An 18,669-nucleotide genomic window follows, 5' to 3' on the forward strand; every position below is an offset into this window, starting at 1 on the left:
CTGGATTGTCCTATTGTTAGCTGTAACCCACTGAGGTAAGTAGTGTGGACTTTTTTCCCTTTTTTACAAAACCAGCTAGAAACTAGAAATCTCAGCTCATGATGTTTCCACAGATCCAGTATCTATGAAATATATAACAAATCCAGTTTAAAAAATAAAAATAGCAGATTTTGTTATAAATTACAGAATTATATTCTATAATTTTTGAAAACAAAAATGTATCAGTGAAAAACACTCCACTGCCTAGCAATACTTGCTCCTTTTTTCATTGTAAAAACTGAAAAAGGAACACTTCTACTTATATACCACTTCCTAACATACTGTCCTCATCATCTCCATTGTGAGTCTTTTAAAGATCTATAGGAGATATCAGATGAGTGTATTTACACAGCCACCGTAGTGGTAGAAGATACAGGAGTTGCGGCTCCTTCCGGTGTAACCTTGGCCAGTCGATGGTCCTTGTTTTGCGAGCAGCTCCGTCCGCAGAGCTGGCAGGAAGCACAGCAGGAGTTGCAGCAGGGCAAGAATCGAAACACACTCACACGCCACAGGAACCAGCCAGGGGCCCAACAGCACCAGCACATGAGTGCCCCTCCTGCCGTCACACCCAGAACCACATACAGCGCCAGCAAAGAAATGGAAGGCTGGGAATCTGGAGAAGAAAGGATTTCATTAAAGAACAACGATGTACAGTTCCTAGTGAGATTTAAATATATTCAGCACAAACGCTCAATATACTCACTCCATATTCTCCTGCAAAAATGCCATTCATGGAATCAATTAATAAACAGGCCAAAATATGGTAAGGAGGCGTCTTTTAAAATATAACAATAAGCCACAATAGTGTGCATAATATAGTATATTTTGCATGATTAAGTTAGCAGCAATAGCAATTATAAAAGACGCTTTACTCAATAATTATGTTATAATAAATTATAATCATATTATAATAAAGTCCTATTAATAATAGTTATCAGAATAAATAAATGTTCCATCAAGCAATATAGTTAATCAGCCTAAGCTATATTAATATAAAATAAAATACAATTGCACGGTATTTTATGGCTCATCCAATCAGACCAAGCAGGCCACATGCCTACAGCTAATAAACTACATTAATTTAATTGTGGTTACTATTTAATTATGTAATTTAATTACATATTAAATGCATCATATTGCTTAACTTTTTTAAGTATTTCATCGAATATTTATATTTTGATTTAACTCATATACAGTAAAATATGATATAATGGTCCCTAAAGCATTATTTGTGATATCTGTCTTTTCAAGTAGTGTGCTATTGCTATTTGTGGATTTTTAAAAGCAATTTAGATCGAATGTGGAGGTAAATGACAGCTATTAGTTCAAATGCACAAGAGTAGTTTCTAGCAGACTAGTGCTCTTGAGAAGTTACAACAAGCAGCTGATTTACAGCACACTATTTGCAATGAACATTTATGTGCCCCTCAATTAGCTTTTTGTCCTTGGCCTTTCAGAGTTCACCATTATACAGCAATAAAACTAAATTTATGGACACTCAAAAAGAGCTGCCGTTCTTAGGAATAGTCATTATATTTAGGTTTTGTGCTTTGAACCATCTTCTTACAATCTAGGTTTTTCATCTATCTATCCAAATTTATTTTAAGGTCTAAATATACACTTAAACAAGATGTTGGATATTTTACAGACACTTTAGTGACTTCAAACCCACAACCATGTAAAACTGATTTACTGAATGCTTAGACAGTAACATGTTTTGTTAGTTTGGACTTATACAGTTAACCATAGAGAATTCTGGGAAGCCTGCAAAACTTGTTTTTAGGACCAGAAAGAAACTACTGACTTATCTTAAAGGAAGAGATTTTTCAGAAATGAAAATGCTTACGCACCATAACAAAATTCTATAATGAAAGCCAACAGGAGATGTTTACTACAATGTTCAGATGCACTTTTTCACTATAGTGGCAAAATGTTCTATAGATGTTTAAAATGTTATTCAAACTAAGAAAGAAACCATTTTTGGTTAACCAATGAACCTTTCAGTGAACATTTCTAAAAATAACCTTACATTTTTTCTTAGTCTGAGTTTAATAATCTAAAGCATGTTGCAGAATTTTTGCACATTTTATTGTATTTAAGAACTACTTACCAGTCACAGAGTCTGGATCAGGAATGGCGTTTGGAGTGGCACAGTTCTTTAAAGTGGACTCTGTCCGAGTGGGAACATTCAGGATCTGTGCTGGTTGGGTAGCATGATGCTGTGGGGGCTTGGGTGTAGATAGAGGACCTGAAACACACAAAAACAAGAGCAAGATCTATCAAAAACAAATCAGAGATGGAAAAACCTTCTCAAAATAAACTCTTTACTGACCATTGCAACCAGGGTAATCGATTAAGTCACTGCCATCGCCACAGTTGTCAATGCCTTTATCATCTGCACAAACCAGACTCATGGGAATACACTTCCCATTGTGACAGTTGAAGTAAGGTTCTCCGCTGCATTCTGATTGGTTAAAACCTGGAGAGACAAACAATAGGAGCAGACTGTTGATATACAATCATGCTTAAACTTGAAGAAAAAGAGACGTGGTTGTAAAAACATTCTAACCCAGCCTGAATGAAGTAAAGTCTCCAACAAAGTCCACCCTTGGCTGAGTTCCTCGCGTCACAAGACGTAGAGTTAGAAAGTTGCCCGTTGACAACACTGGTCTGGGAGGGCTCTTCCCACAGAGTGGCTGGCCAATAGGGGGTGCGGACTTATCCCTCCCATCGTAGAACTGGATGTAAGAGCCAGCATGGCAGGGGTCTTCAGGCCCCTCCCCAGTGGTTGACTCCAAGCTCAGATCAGGACGTGTTGGGCCAGATGAGGAGGACCCCCTGGGTGATTCTGGGAAGAGGGGTGCGGGGCTGTGCGGGGACACTCTTAGCAGGCTGTAGACCAGAAAGAAGCGAAAGTAGAACTGCACCTTGTCCCGGGGGGTGGCGGACTGCATGGTGAGGTGGCAATCTGTCCCAATGGAGACAAAGTAGTACTTCCGGGACTCCTGGTGGGATTTTACAATCATGCCGTCCCCCTGTATTATCTGTCCACAGAAGTCCACGACGTTCACTGTTGGGAATATTGAGATGGCCATAAAATTCAAAATCAAGTAATCCACACGACTCCAGTCTATCAATTAACATCTTGTGAAGTGAAAAGCTGCATGTTTATAATAAACATCATTTAGAAGTTTTTAACTTTAAGCCATTGCTTCTGGCTAAAATATGAGTCCTCTATCTATAATATTGCTTTCTCAATGCTAGATCAAGCATCATTTACAAGTGAAAACAGTTGAAATAAATATGTTTATGGATTTTGATGTGAGAGGACAACAGGGGATGGACTTTTTCAATGGAGGAAGACATTAACTGATGGACTGGAGTGGTGTGGATTACTTGTGGCCTATAGTTAAGTTTTTATCAGCTGTTTGGACTCATACTGATGGCACCCATTCACTAAAGAGGATCCACAGGTGAGCAAGTGACATAACACCACATTTCTCCAAATCTGTACTGATGAAGAAACAAACTTGCCTGAGTTTGAGATTTTCATTTTTGGATGAACTATTCCTTTAATGGTCATATAGATTAAAATAAAGGCCACGGGTTGGAAGGAAAACAAAACAAATCCAGTTCTAATCTAGAAAGACCACAAGCATGAACTGGCTTTGCATCCCCCCATCTGGGGTACGAACCAAATAATAGGAAGATTTACAACCTCTCCTTGGTTTATTAGCTTTGTTACCAAGGGCAACCGGTAGATCCTTGATGTCTCACTGCCAGGAATGTCCAGAGAAACCTTCCATTGGTGGAAAAAGCACCAATACCTCAAAATATTCTGTAACCATGTGTCCTCAACTGAGTTTGCACAAAAATGAGCAGCAGCAGAATAGTAAGTTCCCATAAATGTTTTAATTGGCCAGACCAAAGTGCTCTGAACTCCAATCACACTCTGGTTCCCACTGTAATTCCAAACTCTAGAGAAACAGCAGAGAGCGTGCCAACTCTGTGGGTAATGACACAGATGCCAGGGGCTTTTCACAGGACCAAATGAGAAGGTGCTTTATCAGTTATTTAATGTCAGATCAAATGAATTATCCTTAGACAGATGTATTGTCTCATAATGAAAAACAATAATTGATTTTTATATCACAGGATAACTATCTATATGTCTATATATATATATATATATAAATAAAATTGATTTACTACAAACATTGTAATGTTTGTATATGTAATTAAATATAATATACATTATACTTTAGATCTTGGTATAAATAAATAATATATACTATAATATATAGGCTATATATAAACAAACAACATTTGTTTATAAAGGGAAACCCATTTTTCTTAAATGGGTGTGTATAGAGTATTTACAGAGTGTTAACTTTTAGTTTTAGTTACTTTTTCTTATTGGTAAGTCGCTTTGGATAAAAGCGTCTGCTAAATGACTAAAAGTAAAGTATATATATAGGCTACACACACACACATACATAGACACATTTTGTAAGATAAAAATTTAATTTAATTTAAATTAATACAATTTATTTTATTATTTAACTGTTTGTGTTTGTTTTTAAACATTTTAGGCATTAAAAACCTATGAAGAGTTGATTTGCAAAAACAGAAAAGTCCGTTTTTGACAATTTTTAAAAATCATGTTTTTTCATTGTGCATTCCAGTTAATCTCAATCAAACTGCAGTTGGGTTATTTTGATTAGGTTAAAAAATAACTAACAAATACAGCTAACTAACACAATAAACATGATAACATAATAAAAAACATGATTTCTGAACATTTATCTATACATTTATTCTGAACATTGTTTTTGCAAATAAACTCTTCATATATTTCACAAAACATTTTAGGAACTGAAAAACTACGAAGCAAAGATTAAATGTCATTTTGAATTTACTTTCAATTAACTTCATTAGATTATAGTTGTCTTGAGACAAATTAGGCCTACACGGGACAAGCCAAATGTCTGTGGTGAATGCCATTGCAATTCCAACTAGTTCTAATGCCAATACACACAAATGAGAATACGAGAAGAAACCTGATTGCAAGAAGTGTCGGAGTCGACGAGGTAATAACGGGATAAATCTTTAGAACCGAACACCCATCACCCTACCTGTCTCAATGGAGTGACTCTGGCGTGTCATTAAGCTGAACAGAACAAACCATCCTGACAGGTGCTGAATGCATCGCACTCTGGCCATCTCGCCGTGTCCAAGCAAAGCACTTGCTGCTCCAATGTTAAATGCAATTGTTCTGTCGCATTTGTACCACGCAAAGTCTACTCTTGCGAAAACCAAACATTCCCTTCATTTATAAAGACGACATATAGCCCATGAAACACCCCTAAAGAAGTGCTTTGGAATGCTTTTGAAGCAGGAATATTTGTCTATGGTGTCTCAGATGCGTCGAGCTTAATCCTTGTTCATCATCCTGGCTTTTGTGCCTTTGGGGACTCTTTGTCAAATTTATGCGTCTGAACTATTTCCATGACAACAGGTCCAATACAGATCTAAAGGAGGAGCCGTGCAGGACCCCCTCAAAGCTGCCTCCTAACCCAAGCACCATCTACAGCTGAAGACAGAACTAAACATCTGTCATGCTGATTACATTCAGACAAGTGTTTGTTGAGCACTAAAAGCCAACGGTTGGAGTTTTATAATTATATGTGTACTATTATAACAGCCTACAGAGGTTTGGGCATAACTAGGCTATTCATTCTGCATTATTATATTTCTCACATTTTAAAAGAATTGTCATTAAAACTATGTGGGAATTAAGTATACTTCTTCAAAGTTGCTAACTTCATGAGGTGTGACATATGAGTAGTTCATATGTTTACTGGATACTTGCTGCTGCTTATCCTTATTCATTCCAACATAGCCATAGTTTTGTGAATAAATGCATGCTTAGACATGTAGACATTGTCTACAGAACACATTTCAGGCTTTTAAGAAGGTTTATTAGAAATAAATTATGTCAAATGTGTCCAAACCTTTAGCCTAAATAGTTCTAAATCTCTATGAAATAATTTACATCACACAATAAAAAATAAATAAATAAAAAACTGTGGTGCTGGCGTGAAACATAAACCCAATAAGAAGCTGCAGTGAGACCTGAAGCAGCTCATGCAAACATACTGATATTTCTTCATTCAAGCAGATGGACTTGGCCAAAATTTCTCCACAACAATACTAGAAAAAATTCAAAGAACCACAATTTTACATAAATTCCTTTTCTCTAGGCTTAAATCATGACCTTCCTGTGACACAGAAACCTCTGTATGGCATGTTCTCATTCAAAGTTTAAAGTCCAATAAAAAGCTTTTAAACCTTTGGGACCTTTAACAAACCTTCCTATTAAAAGTTTGACTGGACTTTTCTCTTTTAAGTTTGTGTATGTGTCTCATGATCTACCATGAGAATCCCTTTGGGCACAATTCCCACAAAAATGTGATTAAAGTGAAGAGAACGCAATTTATCAATACAGGCCTACGGTTTGTATTCTTCAAAATGCCAAACGAATGTAACTAAAATAAAAAATAAAATAAATAAAAAAATACATGCACGGTAGTTAAAGCAGCACACAAGATCACTGCAAATACATTTCTGTTCGCCAAATAGGCTATACCTGTCAAACTTGTTCAGTTTAGGTCTGAGATGCTGAATATTTTTATGTTCATACAAATAATTAGGCCACATTGTTTGTATGAACCTAAAGTTTCTTTAAAACTATGACATCTATTTAACCTTTCCAAGATGCAAAAAAATAATAAAAAAAATACACCAAAATAAATAACAAAATAATAACAAGTGAAGTGGCATACTGCCAAGTATGGTGACCCATACTCGGAATTCGTGCTCTGCATTTAACCCATCCAACACACACACACACACACACACACACACACCGTGAACACACACCCGGAGCAGAGGGCAGCCATTTATGCTGCAGCGCCCGGGGAGCAGTTGGGGGTTCGGTGCCTTGCTCAAGGGCACCTCAGTCGTGGTATTGAGGGTGGAGAGAGCGCTGGACATTCACTCCCCCCACCTAAAATCCCTGCCGGCCCGAAACTGGAACCCACTACCTTTGGATTACGAGTCCGACTCTCTAACCATTAGGCCACGACTTTCCATAACTCTGCTTATAATAATAATAATAATAAGCAGAGAGGAAATGTACAGAAACCTGTTTGGGCAATCTGTGGTGTATTTCAGCATGTCATTCAAATGTCATCTAACTTTAAAAACACACACACACACACATAAAACAGCATATTATCCTGTGCTTTAGTTGCTGAGTTTGATTTGCATTTCAACAACTCATTGCATCGTATTTCTTCCAGAGTAGCGAGAAAGGCAAGGAAAACAGTACGGGGTTTTTTTTTTTTTTTTGGTAATAAAAAAAAAATAAAAGTTTTTTTTTATTAATTCAGGAAAACAGTATGTTGCCATGTGTGGCAACAGCGCGACATTGAGCGGCCTGCTGACGTACTGACGTCAGGCGCCGCGATTACGTCACGCGTAAGTACGTACGTCTCATAGAAGTTTGAAACTGACGAAGGGACAAAAATATTTATATAAAAGCTGACGCAAGGGCGCTAAATACAAACGTACCATCAATAAAGTGTGATTTAAAATTCCTATATTTATGAAACATCTTCACAGTCAAGAATCTCTTGGTAAATTCACGCCAGGTGCATGTGTTTAATGAAAATAAGTCAAGAGCTAGTTGCTAGCATGCTAACTGCGCAGCTTTAGCAGCCTCGATGAAAACATTCAATATTATTGTGTTCACTAAAGATTCATAAAACAATACAGCTGTGTTCAGCCCGTAAACCGGCGTATTTATTTTTGACGGTATGTTTTAATCTCAACTGTGAATTATGTTGATGGAATAATCAAAAATGTTTGTGCTAAGTGGTGCTTCTTGAATAGTATTTGCGGTGCTTGCCAGTTGTTTGCTTGTTAATATAAATTAGCTGTCATTAGAGTGTTTTTCTGATGTATGGGGTGAAATCAAAAGTATTGTGCATGCTGGACCAGTGATGCAAGGCCTGTGCATCATACAGATGTGTGTATCTGTCAAGTATACGTGATGTTATTTTCTGTGTAAGATGTCTGTGTTTGTTTTTTAATTGCTTATTGCTGTGTGCAGTATGTAATCTCTGTGCAACTTTCTAAAAGTGTGTGTTTTCTGTTTTCAGAGTGTCTGTACATGTCTGTTCAGGTGTATTTTGTATAACTCTAAAGACTTGTGCTTTTCTTTGTAAAGAATGGCTCCTCGGTTGCAGCTGGAAAAAGCTGCTTGGCGGTGGGCAGAGACGGTTAAACCAGAGGACATCACACATGAACATATAGAGTTAGCTTATAGGATAGCAGTGCTGCAGTGCAAAAGAGGGACATGCAGGTAATTTGAAGGCAATGGTGATCTGTTCTGTTCTCTCTGTTTAATTCTATCCATGCTGTTGAGTGCATTAACTGTCATTTTGATTTAAAGAGACAATTTCAATGAAACGACTGTGAAAACTTGTTTATTTGTGCAGATTGTTGTAATCACATCACAGTCTCACCCTAAACATTTTTTGCTGCCACACAGGAGGAACTGTAAAGGGAATCCCAACTGTCTAGTCGGTATTGGGGAACAATCATGGTTAGGAGACATTGATGAAAATGCCTTCCACAACATCGATGACCCAAATTCTGAAAGACGAGATAAGGTGCGCTGGATAACATATCTTCATTTAAAATGATGAAAACCATACAGTAGGTGAATCTGTAGCATGCTAATACATAAAATTAAATATTTCTATTTTGGTATTATGTATATGCTATTATTAACTAATATTTTGAAATGGGCTTTTATATTATTATTAATTTCTTTATTTTATATTTTTAATTTTAATTTCAGTTTGTATTTTGTGTGTGTATATATTAGTAATTGCTAGTAATTTTAGTACGTAAGTTTAAACTTATTTTAGTTAGTTGCCAAGGCAACATTTTTCATTTTAATTTTTTTAGAATTTTTTTTTCTTGAATATTTCTATTTTATTTTATTTTATTTTAGCTTTGATTCAATTACGGAAAGTGATCTTTTATAGGCATAGTATTAGTTAACAATAACAAAACTAGACTCCAAGGGTCCTCAAACGCCTTTATTAATCAACATTTATGTGATTTGCTCTCTCTGTTTCAGAACACATTTGTGGGCTTAACGAATCTTGGCGCCACGTGTTACGTGAACACTTTCCTCCAGGTGTGGTTCCACAATCTGGAGCTTCGTAGAGCCTTATATCAGTTTCAGAATTCCAGAGCAGAAGGGCACAACACAGATTCAGGTGAGCTCAAGGGTCCTTCTTTTAAAGCCTGGATGGTTTTATTGTCAACATGCTATACTTGTTATTAGGAAAATATTATGCCATCATTTATTGTAGTGACTATTGCCATTCAGTAACTGAGATGTTTTGAAGCAAAGCGTGAAGGGTACAATATTGGAAGCATTAAATATGTTTTAAAAACATAGAAAGTCCCAATCATTTCAAATGATTTTTGTCATTTGTGCACATTATTCTGCAGATTATGAACCACGGACGATATGTGAACATCTCCAGTATCTGTTTGCATTGCTACAGAACAGCAACAGACGGTATATCGACCCCTCGGGGCTGGTCAAGGCTCTTGGGCTCGACACAGGACAACAGCAGGTAGGCCAGTACAAGATGAAGCAAGATAGAGTGCCTTGTGGATCATGGAAAAGCTAAAAATGCATTTTTCTTTCATTTTTAGGATGCTCAGGAATTCTCCAAACTCTTCCTCTCACTTCTTGAAGACACACTTTCAAAGCAGAAGGACCCAAATCTCCAAAATGTCATTCAACAGCAGTTCTGTGGACAGTTCTCTTATGTTACAGTGTAAGTTATTCTAAACAAATGTTATTTTCAGATGCAGGCATTTATTACTCTCACTCTGAGCTTAATATGTTAGTTATAACATAGTAATAAGTGCTTGTTTTTTTGTGTTATGCCAGATGCAATAAATGTGGACGCGAGTCTCCTCTACCATCACGATTTTACGAGCTGGAGTTGAACATTCAAGGACACAAAAACCTCACGGAGTGTGTAACGGAGTTTCTTAAGGTGATTCCTCACATTTCTTTGCCTGCATGACAGCTCCATATGTCAGTGCAGATCAGATATTGAGGGTCTCAATGTGTTGTTCCTCGTGCTGTTTAGGAGGAGAAGCTGGACGGTGATAATCGCTATTATTGCGAGAGCTGTCAGAGTAAACAGAACGCCACCCGTCGGATCAAGCTCCAGAGTCTTCCCCGCACACTCAATTTTCAGCTCATGCGTTTTGTTTTTGATAGGTGAGTGTCGTAATTTTTAAATTATCAGACCTGTTGCTAAATGTTTACAGACATTTTTAATCATTTGTTTCTGTTTTTCTCTGATTTTTATAGGCAAAGTGGTCATAAGAAGAAACTCAACACCTTCATTAGTTTTCCAGAAGTTCTTGACATGGAGCCATTTTTGGAAGGAAAAGGTATGCTGTGCTTTTAGTATGTACACTGCAGTTCAAAAGACTTGTTTAATGTTTTTGAAAAAGTCTCTTACGCTCACCAAACTATTTATTTGATCAAAACTACAGTAAAAACTGTAATATTGTGATTTATTACTAGAATTTAAATGAACTGTTTACTGTTTAAATATAACGCAAAATATAATTTAATTCTATGATGGCAAACCGGAATTTTCAGCATCATTACTCCAGTCATCAGTGTCACAAGATTCTTCAGAAATCATTCTAATATGATGATTTGCTGCTCAAGAAACATTTCTTATTATCAATTGAAAACAGTTGCTGCTTAATACTTTTTTTTTGTGGAAACCATGATACATTTTTTCCAGTATTCTTTGAATAGAAATTTGGAAAGAACAGTATTTATTTGAAATAGACAATGTAAAATCTTACTATCACTTTTGATACATTGAATGCTGAATGCAAGTATTGAGTTAAAAAATTCAAATTTTACTGACCCCATATTTTTCAGACAATAGTGTATGTAATTTAGGAATCTGAGATAACGAACAGGAAATTGTAATTAATTAAAATTGCTTGATTCTTTTTTTCTTCCTCCACCTCTAAATTCAGAAGAGAAGTGTATGTATGAGCTCAGTGCGGTGTTGATTCATCGTGGCGTGAGTGCATATTCGGGCCACTACATCGCTCATGTAAGAGACGCCCACACCAACGACTGGTACAAATTCAATGATGAGGAGATCGAGAAAATGGAGGGCAAGAAACTTCAGTTGGGCATTGAGGAAGACATCGGTAATGACACATTTGGACAGTTTACTTCTAAATGAGGTCTAATTTTTTAGCTACTTGTTAGTGCAGTTGCTTTTATTTAAAGTTCTAAAAACATGAAAATACAAAAGCGTACCTTATTGCTTATTCTTGTTTACATTGCAGCCGAGACCGCCTCAAAATCTCAAACCCGAAAGCCAAAATGTAGCAAAGGCTATCACTGTTCAAGAAACGCGTACATGTTAGTGTACAAACAGCAGATAGAAGAGATTGACCAAACAGAATCTAACATTGAAGTACCAGGTAAAACTGACTGAAAATATACCTCTGTGGACATTATGGATCAATCACATTTTCGAGTGGTTTTACACAACTGTCTTTGTCATTAAGAGGAGAGTAATTTTTTCCCATTTATTACACAATATTTTTTGTAAGTGATATCTACGTTCACCATTACAAATCTAAGATGTATTTGTTTGGTTTTTAGCTTTTCTCCAGAAGCTGGTTGACCAGGACAATAAGAAGTTTGAGGAGTGGTGCAATGAGATGGCAGACATGCGAAAGCAGAGTGTTGACAAAGGCAAAGCCAAACATGAGGAGGTGCAGGAGCTCTACGAATTGTTACCTGCAGAGGACGGTCCGTAAAAATGCCCTGTGCATTAGTTTCTCCACTAATATGAACTGTTAAATCTCCCTTTTTTTCAATCTTGAACTACCATTCAGAAGTTTGGGATTGGTACAATTTTTCTTAATGTTTTTAAGTTTCTTCTGCTTACCAAGCCTGCATTTATTTGATCAAAGACACTAAACGGTTTTTATTTATATAGTTTATTTCTCCAGGCTTCAGTGTCATTTGATCCTTCAGAAAATATTCTAATATGCTTATTATTATTATAAATGTTGAAAACAGTTGTGTTGCTTCATATTTTTGCCTTCTATGATGCATTTTTTCAGAAAGTTCAAAAGAACAGCATATTTGAAATAGAATCCTTTTTGTATAATTGTTTTGTAATATTTTTAATTAATTGAATGCATCATTGCTAAAATAAAATATGAATTTCTTAAAAAATTTACTAACCCCAAACTTTTGAATTCATATGAAAGCATCCGTTTTCATTTTCGAGAAGAAATTAATGCTTGGGCTCCTTTTGTGCTTTTAGGCCAATCGTATGAGTTTGTGCCTCTGGAGTGGCTCAAGAAATGGCTTGATGACTCCACGGCCATCAAGGAAATTGACAACAGCCAATTCTTGTGTTCCCACGGCAAACTGCACCCAGACAACATTGGCGAGGTCAAAAGAATATCCTCGAAGGCCGCTGATCTCCTTTTCGGCCGCTATGGAGGAATATCTAGACTAGGCCGTAAGACTTTCTTTTGTCAAATCTCTTAATTGTTCATCAATGTGTTTTTTGTCCATGTATTCATTCATCTTGGGTGGTGTTTAGAGTCATCTCTCTGCAGAGACTGTGTCACTCAGCGATGTCGGGTGATCAGACTGAAAAACCAGCTGAATGAAGATTACAGAGAGGTCATGAATCTTGCCAAAGCCCCTTTAAAAAGGTATGAGTGCTTCTTTAACCTGGAACTCCAAAAGATGCTTTTACTCTACAGTTATTTTAGTATCGTTGACATGCTGTTATGGTATTTATTGTTTTGAATGTAGTTTTATTTTTATAGTTTCCATTTTAAATTGTAAATTTTTAGCAATTGTGTTGTTAAAGTGTCTATATAGTTTTTACTGAAATGTTTAGTACATCAAATTAATGAAATATTTTAGTAATGGTTTTAGTTTTAGTTAATAATAATAACCCTGCTAATGCAGTTCTTTAGATATTTGATGAAGCTGATCTGGTGTTTATATTGGGTGTATTCAGTGATGAATCAGGTTTCTGGATCGGTAAGGCTTCTCTAAGGGGCTGGAGACAATTGGCATTAGATCAGCTAGAGGAAGACGAGGAGGAAACCAAACACAGCAGCAGCAAGGTTAACGGAGAGAAAAGCAGCAGTGCAGGATCTAAAGGTACTGAGACTTGCAGATGTTGTTTATGGCTTTTGCTCTTGTCTTTTAGTTGTTTATTTTCTTTTCTTTTTTTTCATTTTGTTAGCCGATGGAGTTAAAGGAGAAAACGAAGAGGGGGATTGTGAAGAGATGAAAAACTTTAATGAAGACATTCTCTGCTATCACGGTTTGTTTTCTGTGGATAAAACTGAAAAAGTAAATTAAAACTTTTCACTGTTTAGTAGCGCATCTTGCCTGTTCAATTATGTTTTTAGTGATGCACAAAATTGTCAATAAATGAACATTTTATATCAATTCATCATTTTAAATGAATATTTAATCATTTCTAATAATTATTAGAAATTCTGTATTATTCATTAGCAAGGTTGATTTATGTAATTGTATTATCTCTTTCTCTCATAGGTGGTCTAAGTATAATGGAGAATGACAGACGGGTGGTTTCTGCTGAGGTGTGGAATAAACTGCGGATGTATTTCCCCAAAGCACCAGAGTTCCCACAAAATCATGAGTCCTGTGAGCAGTGCACGGTAATAAATTAATCAATTAGCACAACTCTCATGGGGAAAATTTGTAGTAGACACTCCTAACCTTGTGAGCTACCTATTGAGCATTTCTGGGCAAAGTTTTTAAGATTGACTGTGTCTTTCAGATGCTGGAAAGAGAAGGTAAAGAGAATGAGGCTTTGAACAGAATGGTGGCAAATGAACAGAAGAGCTCCCTGCTCAACCTCTTCCAGGAGAAGAATCGGCCCACACTGCAGAAATGGCCACAGGTGATGCCATTTTACAAAATAAAGGATTGCATTTCACGTTTTTTTGTGATTGTTAGAGAGGTAGATGTTAGAGAGTGAACACGTCAGTATTTCATTATTATTTTCAGCTGACTTTGGTTTGGATTGTGTTTTAGGACACAGAAGTTCTGTACATTGTACCTAATTACTTTGTAGATGAATGGAGGAAATTTATCAGGTAATGGAAAAAATACTTTTTCTGTAATTATTGAGATTTTTCAGTTTAAATTTGAATCATTTGATGTGTCCTAAATCATTGTAACCTCTTCTGTTATACCTGATCACCACAGGAGGCCAGCAAAGAGCACCCCAGTGTCCACTGTGGGGAACAGTATCCTGCTCTGTCCTCACGGAGGCTTCATGTTCACATATGACTCCATGCTGCAAGGAGATGCTCAACAGTGAGTTACTCACTCCTCGCTTCTCAAAAGTCAAGGATGCATTAAACTGACCGAAAGTTATTATAAAGACATTTATAATGTTGCGAATGATTTCTATTTTATAAATGCTGTTCTCTTGAACTTTCTATTCATCAAAGAACTAAGCAACATTGATAATTGATTACTAAACCCAAACTTTTGAACAATGCACTTTACCTTATGAATTGAAATGTTAACTGTCTATATGAAGAGCACTTTTAAGTCTGATTGTTTGTCTGTCAATGCACAGTATAGCTCTTCTCTGGTCTACTGAATGGGAGGTGATCAGCAAAAACTTTCTGGTGGACCAGGCCATCTCTATTCATCAGATTCATGACAAAACACAAGACAATGGCAATGTGCAATACCAGACTAAACCGGGTGAGCTAAACTGTCAACCCTCAGCCAGGAGTTTCTCCAAACAGGCATTGTGTTTGATGTGAGAATGTGTGTTGTCCTCTTAGATCTGTGTCGGGAATGCAGAGAGGGCTTCATATTCCAGCAGCAGAGGGACATGAGGGAGTACACGCAGGCCACAGTGTATGTTCGCAAAGTCATTGACAAGAAAAGGGTGAGTTTTTGCATGATCGTGTGACCTCAGTTTAACCCTAACCACTATGAGTGTACAACCAGGAATAGCTAATCTGTGTTGTTTCTTACAGATGAATAAGGAATCTGCCCCTGAGTTCAGTGTGAGTGGGTCAGATGTGGAGGATGAAAGAGAAGAACCAAAGATGGATGGAGAGAAAGATCCAGACTTCAGTCAGGTATGTTTAAAGATTGTCCATCCATCAACCTTTCCAGTTATCTATCTGTGTCTCATGCGCTCTTCTTTAAATCAGTCTGAGGGTGGAGCCAAACGGCAGAAGCTGAACGAGACCAGCTCTCTTCCTGTGGCCCCCATGACCGTTGCATCCAAGTATGGCATTAGGAGGAGCACAAGGCACAGGAAACTCCGTGGAGAGAAAGCCCTCATCGTCTCTGCCAACCAGACACTCAAAGAACTAAAGATCCAGGTCTTTTATTGCTGTGACAGTTAAGTATTTCCTTTTTTATGTGATGCAGCATGTTGTTTTATTTGAAATGATTGCATCCACAGATCATGCATGCATTCTCTGTGGCTCCATTCGACCAAAACCTCTCCATAGATGGGCGCTGTTTAACAGATGACTCCGCCACGCTAGGAAGTCTTGGAGTTATTCCAGAGAGCATCATTTGCCTTAAGGTACAACTCTCAAGTATTTTTAATGGGAGCTCATGCATTGGCTGTGTTTTTGAAAGAAGTCTCTTCTGGACACCAAGGCTGCATTTATTTAAAATATTACAGCTGAATTTTCAGCATCATTGCTCCAGACTTGCGTGTCACATGATCCTTCAGAAATCATTCTAAAATGCTGATTTTTTATTAATTTTGAAAACAGTTGTGCTGCTTAATATTCTTGTGGGAACTGATCATTTTTGCGAGATCTCTTTATATGTTCTAAAGGATAGCATTTATTTGAAATAACGTTATAAATGTTGTGACATTTAATCTTGTCCATTCTGAATAACAGTATTTCTTTCAAAGAAAAAAAAATCTTGCTGACCACAAACTTTTAAATTTACTTTGACTTTTTCCTCTACAGGCTGATGAGCCTATTGCTGATTATGCTGCAATGGATGATGTTTATCAAGGTAAGGCTTAAATTCTCTAACCAGTATGTCAGTTTCAATATCTATTTCTGCACTATTTTGATGCCAAGTTTTTATTTTTTCTAGTCTGTATGCCTGAAGAAGGATTTAAAGGTATGAATACACTATCTTGTGATCCTTTCAGACATGCATTTTAATCTTTAAAGCCTTGAAAGAATCCAGAAACATTATTATTCACAATCTACCATATTTGTTTCCTTTTGTTCAGGCACTGGGCTGTTAGGACACTGAGTGAGGCTCCATATGTGGAACAATGCTGACAATGTCTGAACAAGGATAAAGCTTGAATTACACATAGATGTTCATTCTTGGGAGGAAGTCTTTTTTATTTTCTTTTTTGGTTTTGTTTTTTATTTTATTTTTATTGAAATGCTGCAACAACTTCAAAAGTGTCTTTTTGCTTTAAAACATCATGCTGGCTTTTAATATTGAAAGATGTTGATGCATTCTGCAAGATTTTGTGGTCGTGCTTATCATGACTGTGAAAAATACGGGTCGAGATTTCCTCAAAGGACGTTCCATTTCAAGGAAAATCGGAATTCCTCCTTATTTGTTGCAATGTCATGTTCAGAGATTATGGTCTGATCGTATATTGTGTGTAAAACAGTAAGTCTCTGTAAATCCTTTGTTGAAAAGAAGCTTGTGATGGCACTGCAATAGAGCTCGTACACAGTTAAGAATGCATGAGCAACTTGAATATTAAAAAATATTTAGTCTTTGTTTTGTTCATGTAAATAACCTCATCAAAATACAGCAGTGGCGAGATGTCTAGAAAGATGAGTATAAATAGGACACATTTCCAAAAGTGGGAAATATTACAGCATTGCTACATAGTTTAGACATGTTCTGCTACTTGAAATACTAAGCAGGCATTTGTGTGAACTTTTCTGTATGTTCTTTCATATGGGCAATAAATATTCTTTTTACATCTTCAGATGTGTAGTTTATGCTTAGAACAATTTCAGAAATGTTACTATTATAGGACCATTTATATTAATAATTTGTATTAAATATGTATGTTCTAGGGTTGTACGTTTCTGTTGCTGTTTTATTTCTGGTCCAATCAGTCAGCAAAAAAAATTCATACTGATATTTCTATTCTATTTTGTCCAAATCACTATTCATTTCACTATAAATATGAAATATGTACATGTTTTTAACCTATATTGAAAACGGTTTAAGCATTTTGATTCATCAGCTGTTATGAAAGATGCAATACCAACTTTCTGATTTATTACCTAATTTTAATGAACAAATCAAAAACATATGTTCCCAACTTACACACAGTGGCTAATATTTATTTATTTATTCATGGGCTTCGATAAAAAAAAAATATAGAGATTTTTCTTTCTTTTTTTACCGTGTTCAACTGTAATATCAACATATCAAAACATGTCTTTAACGAGAAAACCATAAAGATTGAAAACTTGTTGAAATGTTCATGAGCTGTTTGTTTTAACCCTTGTGCATCAATAAAAAAAAAAGTTAGTGGACAAAAGTGTCCATGTCAAAAAAACGGTCATAAAAATTGGCAGATTATTGTTGAAGTAAAAAAAGTTAAACAAAAAAAACAAGTTATACATATTAAGTTTATGAAAATTATTCATGAACAATATTTTATATATGAAACATGTTGAACTCTAAACCTGCTAGAAACTCAAAGCCATAAATCTAAACAAGTTGTGTTCCAAATTTGAGGTTGATATCTCAAAAAATGAGCTCTCAGTAAGATTTTGTTTGGACGCAGTAGCAAATTTTCCCCATTAGATGCCAGTAAAACTCTACTGGTGCACACAGTGCTTGGATTTGTGATTTACAGAAGAGTTCCTCTCTGAAATATTACAACCACACACACAATTTGTTTTATGACACACCTACAAACCACACTCTGACATCTATACCAACACACCCACACAATTATAGCTGCATTATTTATCCAATTGGCTCTATAATATGCAGAAGTAGAAAACAGGAATAAAGAGAGTATTTGCTTTATAGACCAAACCTGAAATCATGGCACCATCTGGTAAAAAAAAAATAAAAAAATTGAAGCCTTGCCAACAGAATTAAAGCCTATTAACAAAAATTACATAATTTTACAGTTAAACGGCATTGCGATTAAAAATATCAGTTTTTCAATGGGGACATTTTTGTCCAAAAGGTGCTGAGTGTTTCACTTTTTTGTACCCAGTGTAAAATAGATTTATATAATAAAAATAAAAATACACACCTGAGCCTAAATGTATGCAGTTAGCATTAACACAGGCAAAATGATCAAAAACAATAAATAAATAAAATGGATAGAAATGTCCATAAGGGTGCACAAGGGTTAAATAAATGTGAAAATCAAATATATATGACAATTGCATGACAAATTTATATTA

At 36.1% G+C, this 18,669-nt stretch overlaps 2 protein-coding genes across 10 annotated transcripts; one reads left to right on the forward strand and one right to left on the reverse strand.

The window, feature by feature from the left end:
• Nucleotides 1-383: 383 nt before the first annotated feature.
• Nucleotides 384-5,262, reverse strand: LOC306857118 (low-density lipoprotein receptor class A domain-containing protein 2-like; the record flags this gene model as incomplete). The annotated part of the gene is made up of 5 exons (XM_079396821.1): nt 384-652; nt 2,150-2,287; nt 2,372-2,518; nt 2,609-3,109; nt 5,175-5,262. The coding sequence occupies 5 exons, from the start codon at nt 5,260-5,262 to the stop codon at nt 384-386; spliced, it is 1,143 nt and encodes a 380-aa protein (XP_079252947.1).
• Nucleotides 5,263-7,559: 2,297 nt separating this feature from the next.
• On the forward strand, nt 7,560-17,724 carry LOC306856964 (ubiquitin carboxyl-terminal hydrolase 48). Of its 9 annotated transcripts, none has more exons than XM_079396551.1 (28): nt 7,560-7,585; nt 8,333-8,467; nt 8,657-8,777; nt 9,254-9,395; nt 9,634-9,761; nt 9,844-9,968; nt 10,085-10,193; nt 10,290-10,423; nt 10,517-10,599; nt 11,209-11,388; nt 11,530-11,667; nt 11,852-12,001; nt 12,525-12,725; nt 12,810-12,924; nt 13,239-13,384; nt 13,470-13,550; nt 13,787-13,911; nt 14,034-14,156; nt 14,291-14,352; nt 14,465-14,575; nt 14,844-14,974; nt 15,058-15,164; nt 15,256-15,360; nt 15,436-15,609; nt 15,693-15,818; nt 16,219-16,267; nt 16,352-16,378; nt 16,494-17,715. In XM_079396551.1, exons 2-28 carry the CDS (start codon nt 8,334-8,336, stop codon nt 16,514-16,516), a joined length of 3,150 nt encoding a protein of 1,049 aa, XP_079252677.1. In that variant the 5' UTR covers nt 7,560-7,585; nt 8,333; the 3' UTR covers nt 16,517-17,715. The 9 variants fall into 9 exon arrangements, 5 of the variants coding, with proteins under 5 accessions (XP_079252677.1, XP_079252676.1, XP_079252674.1 ...); XR_013783057.1 differs by having other exon boundaries at nt 7,566-7,581; nt 15,742-15,818; nt 16,494-17,508; XM_079396550.1 differs by having other exon boundaries at nt 7,566-7,581.
• Nucleotides 17,725-18,669: the final 945 nt, after the last annotated feature.

Source organism: Barbus barbus (assembly GCF_936440315.1).
Source record: "Barbus barbus genome assembly, chromosome: 37".
NCBI classification, from domain to species: Eukaryota; Metazoa; Chordata; class Actinopteri; order Cypriniformes; family Cyprinidae; genus Barbus; species Barbus barbus.

Coding starts and splice junctions, on each gene's coding strand:
- LOC306856964 (XM_079396547.1), top strand. CDS start 8,106: ATGCAAGGCCTGTGCATCATACAGAT. Junction 16,268..16,351: donor AATGGATGATGTTTATCAAG/GTAAGGCTTAAA, acceptor TATTTTTTCTAG/TCTGTATGCCTGAAGAAGGA. Junction 16,379..16,493: donor GCCTGAAGAAGGATTTAAAG/GTATGAATACAC, acceptor CCTTTTGTTCAG/GCACTGGGCTGTTAGGACAC.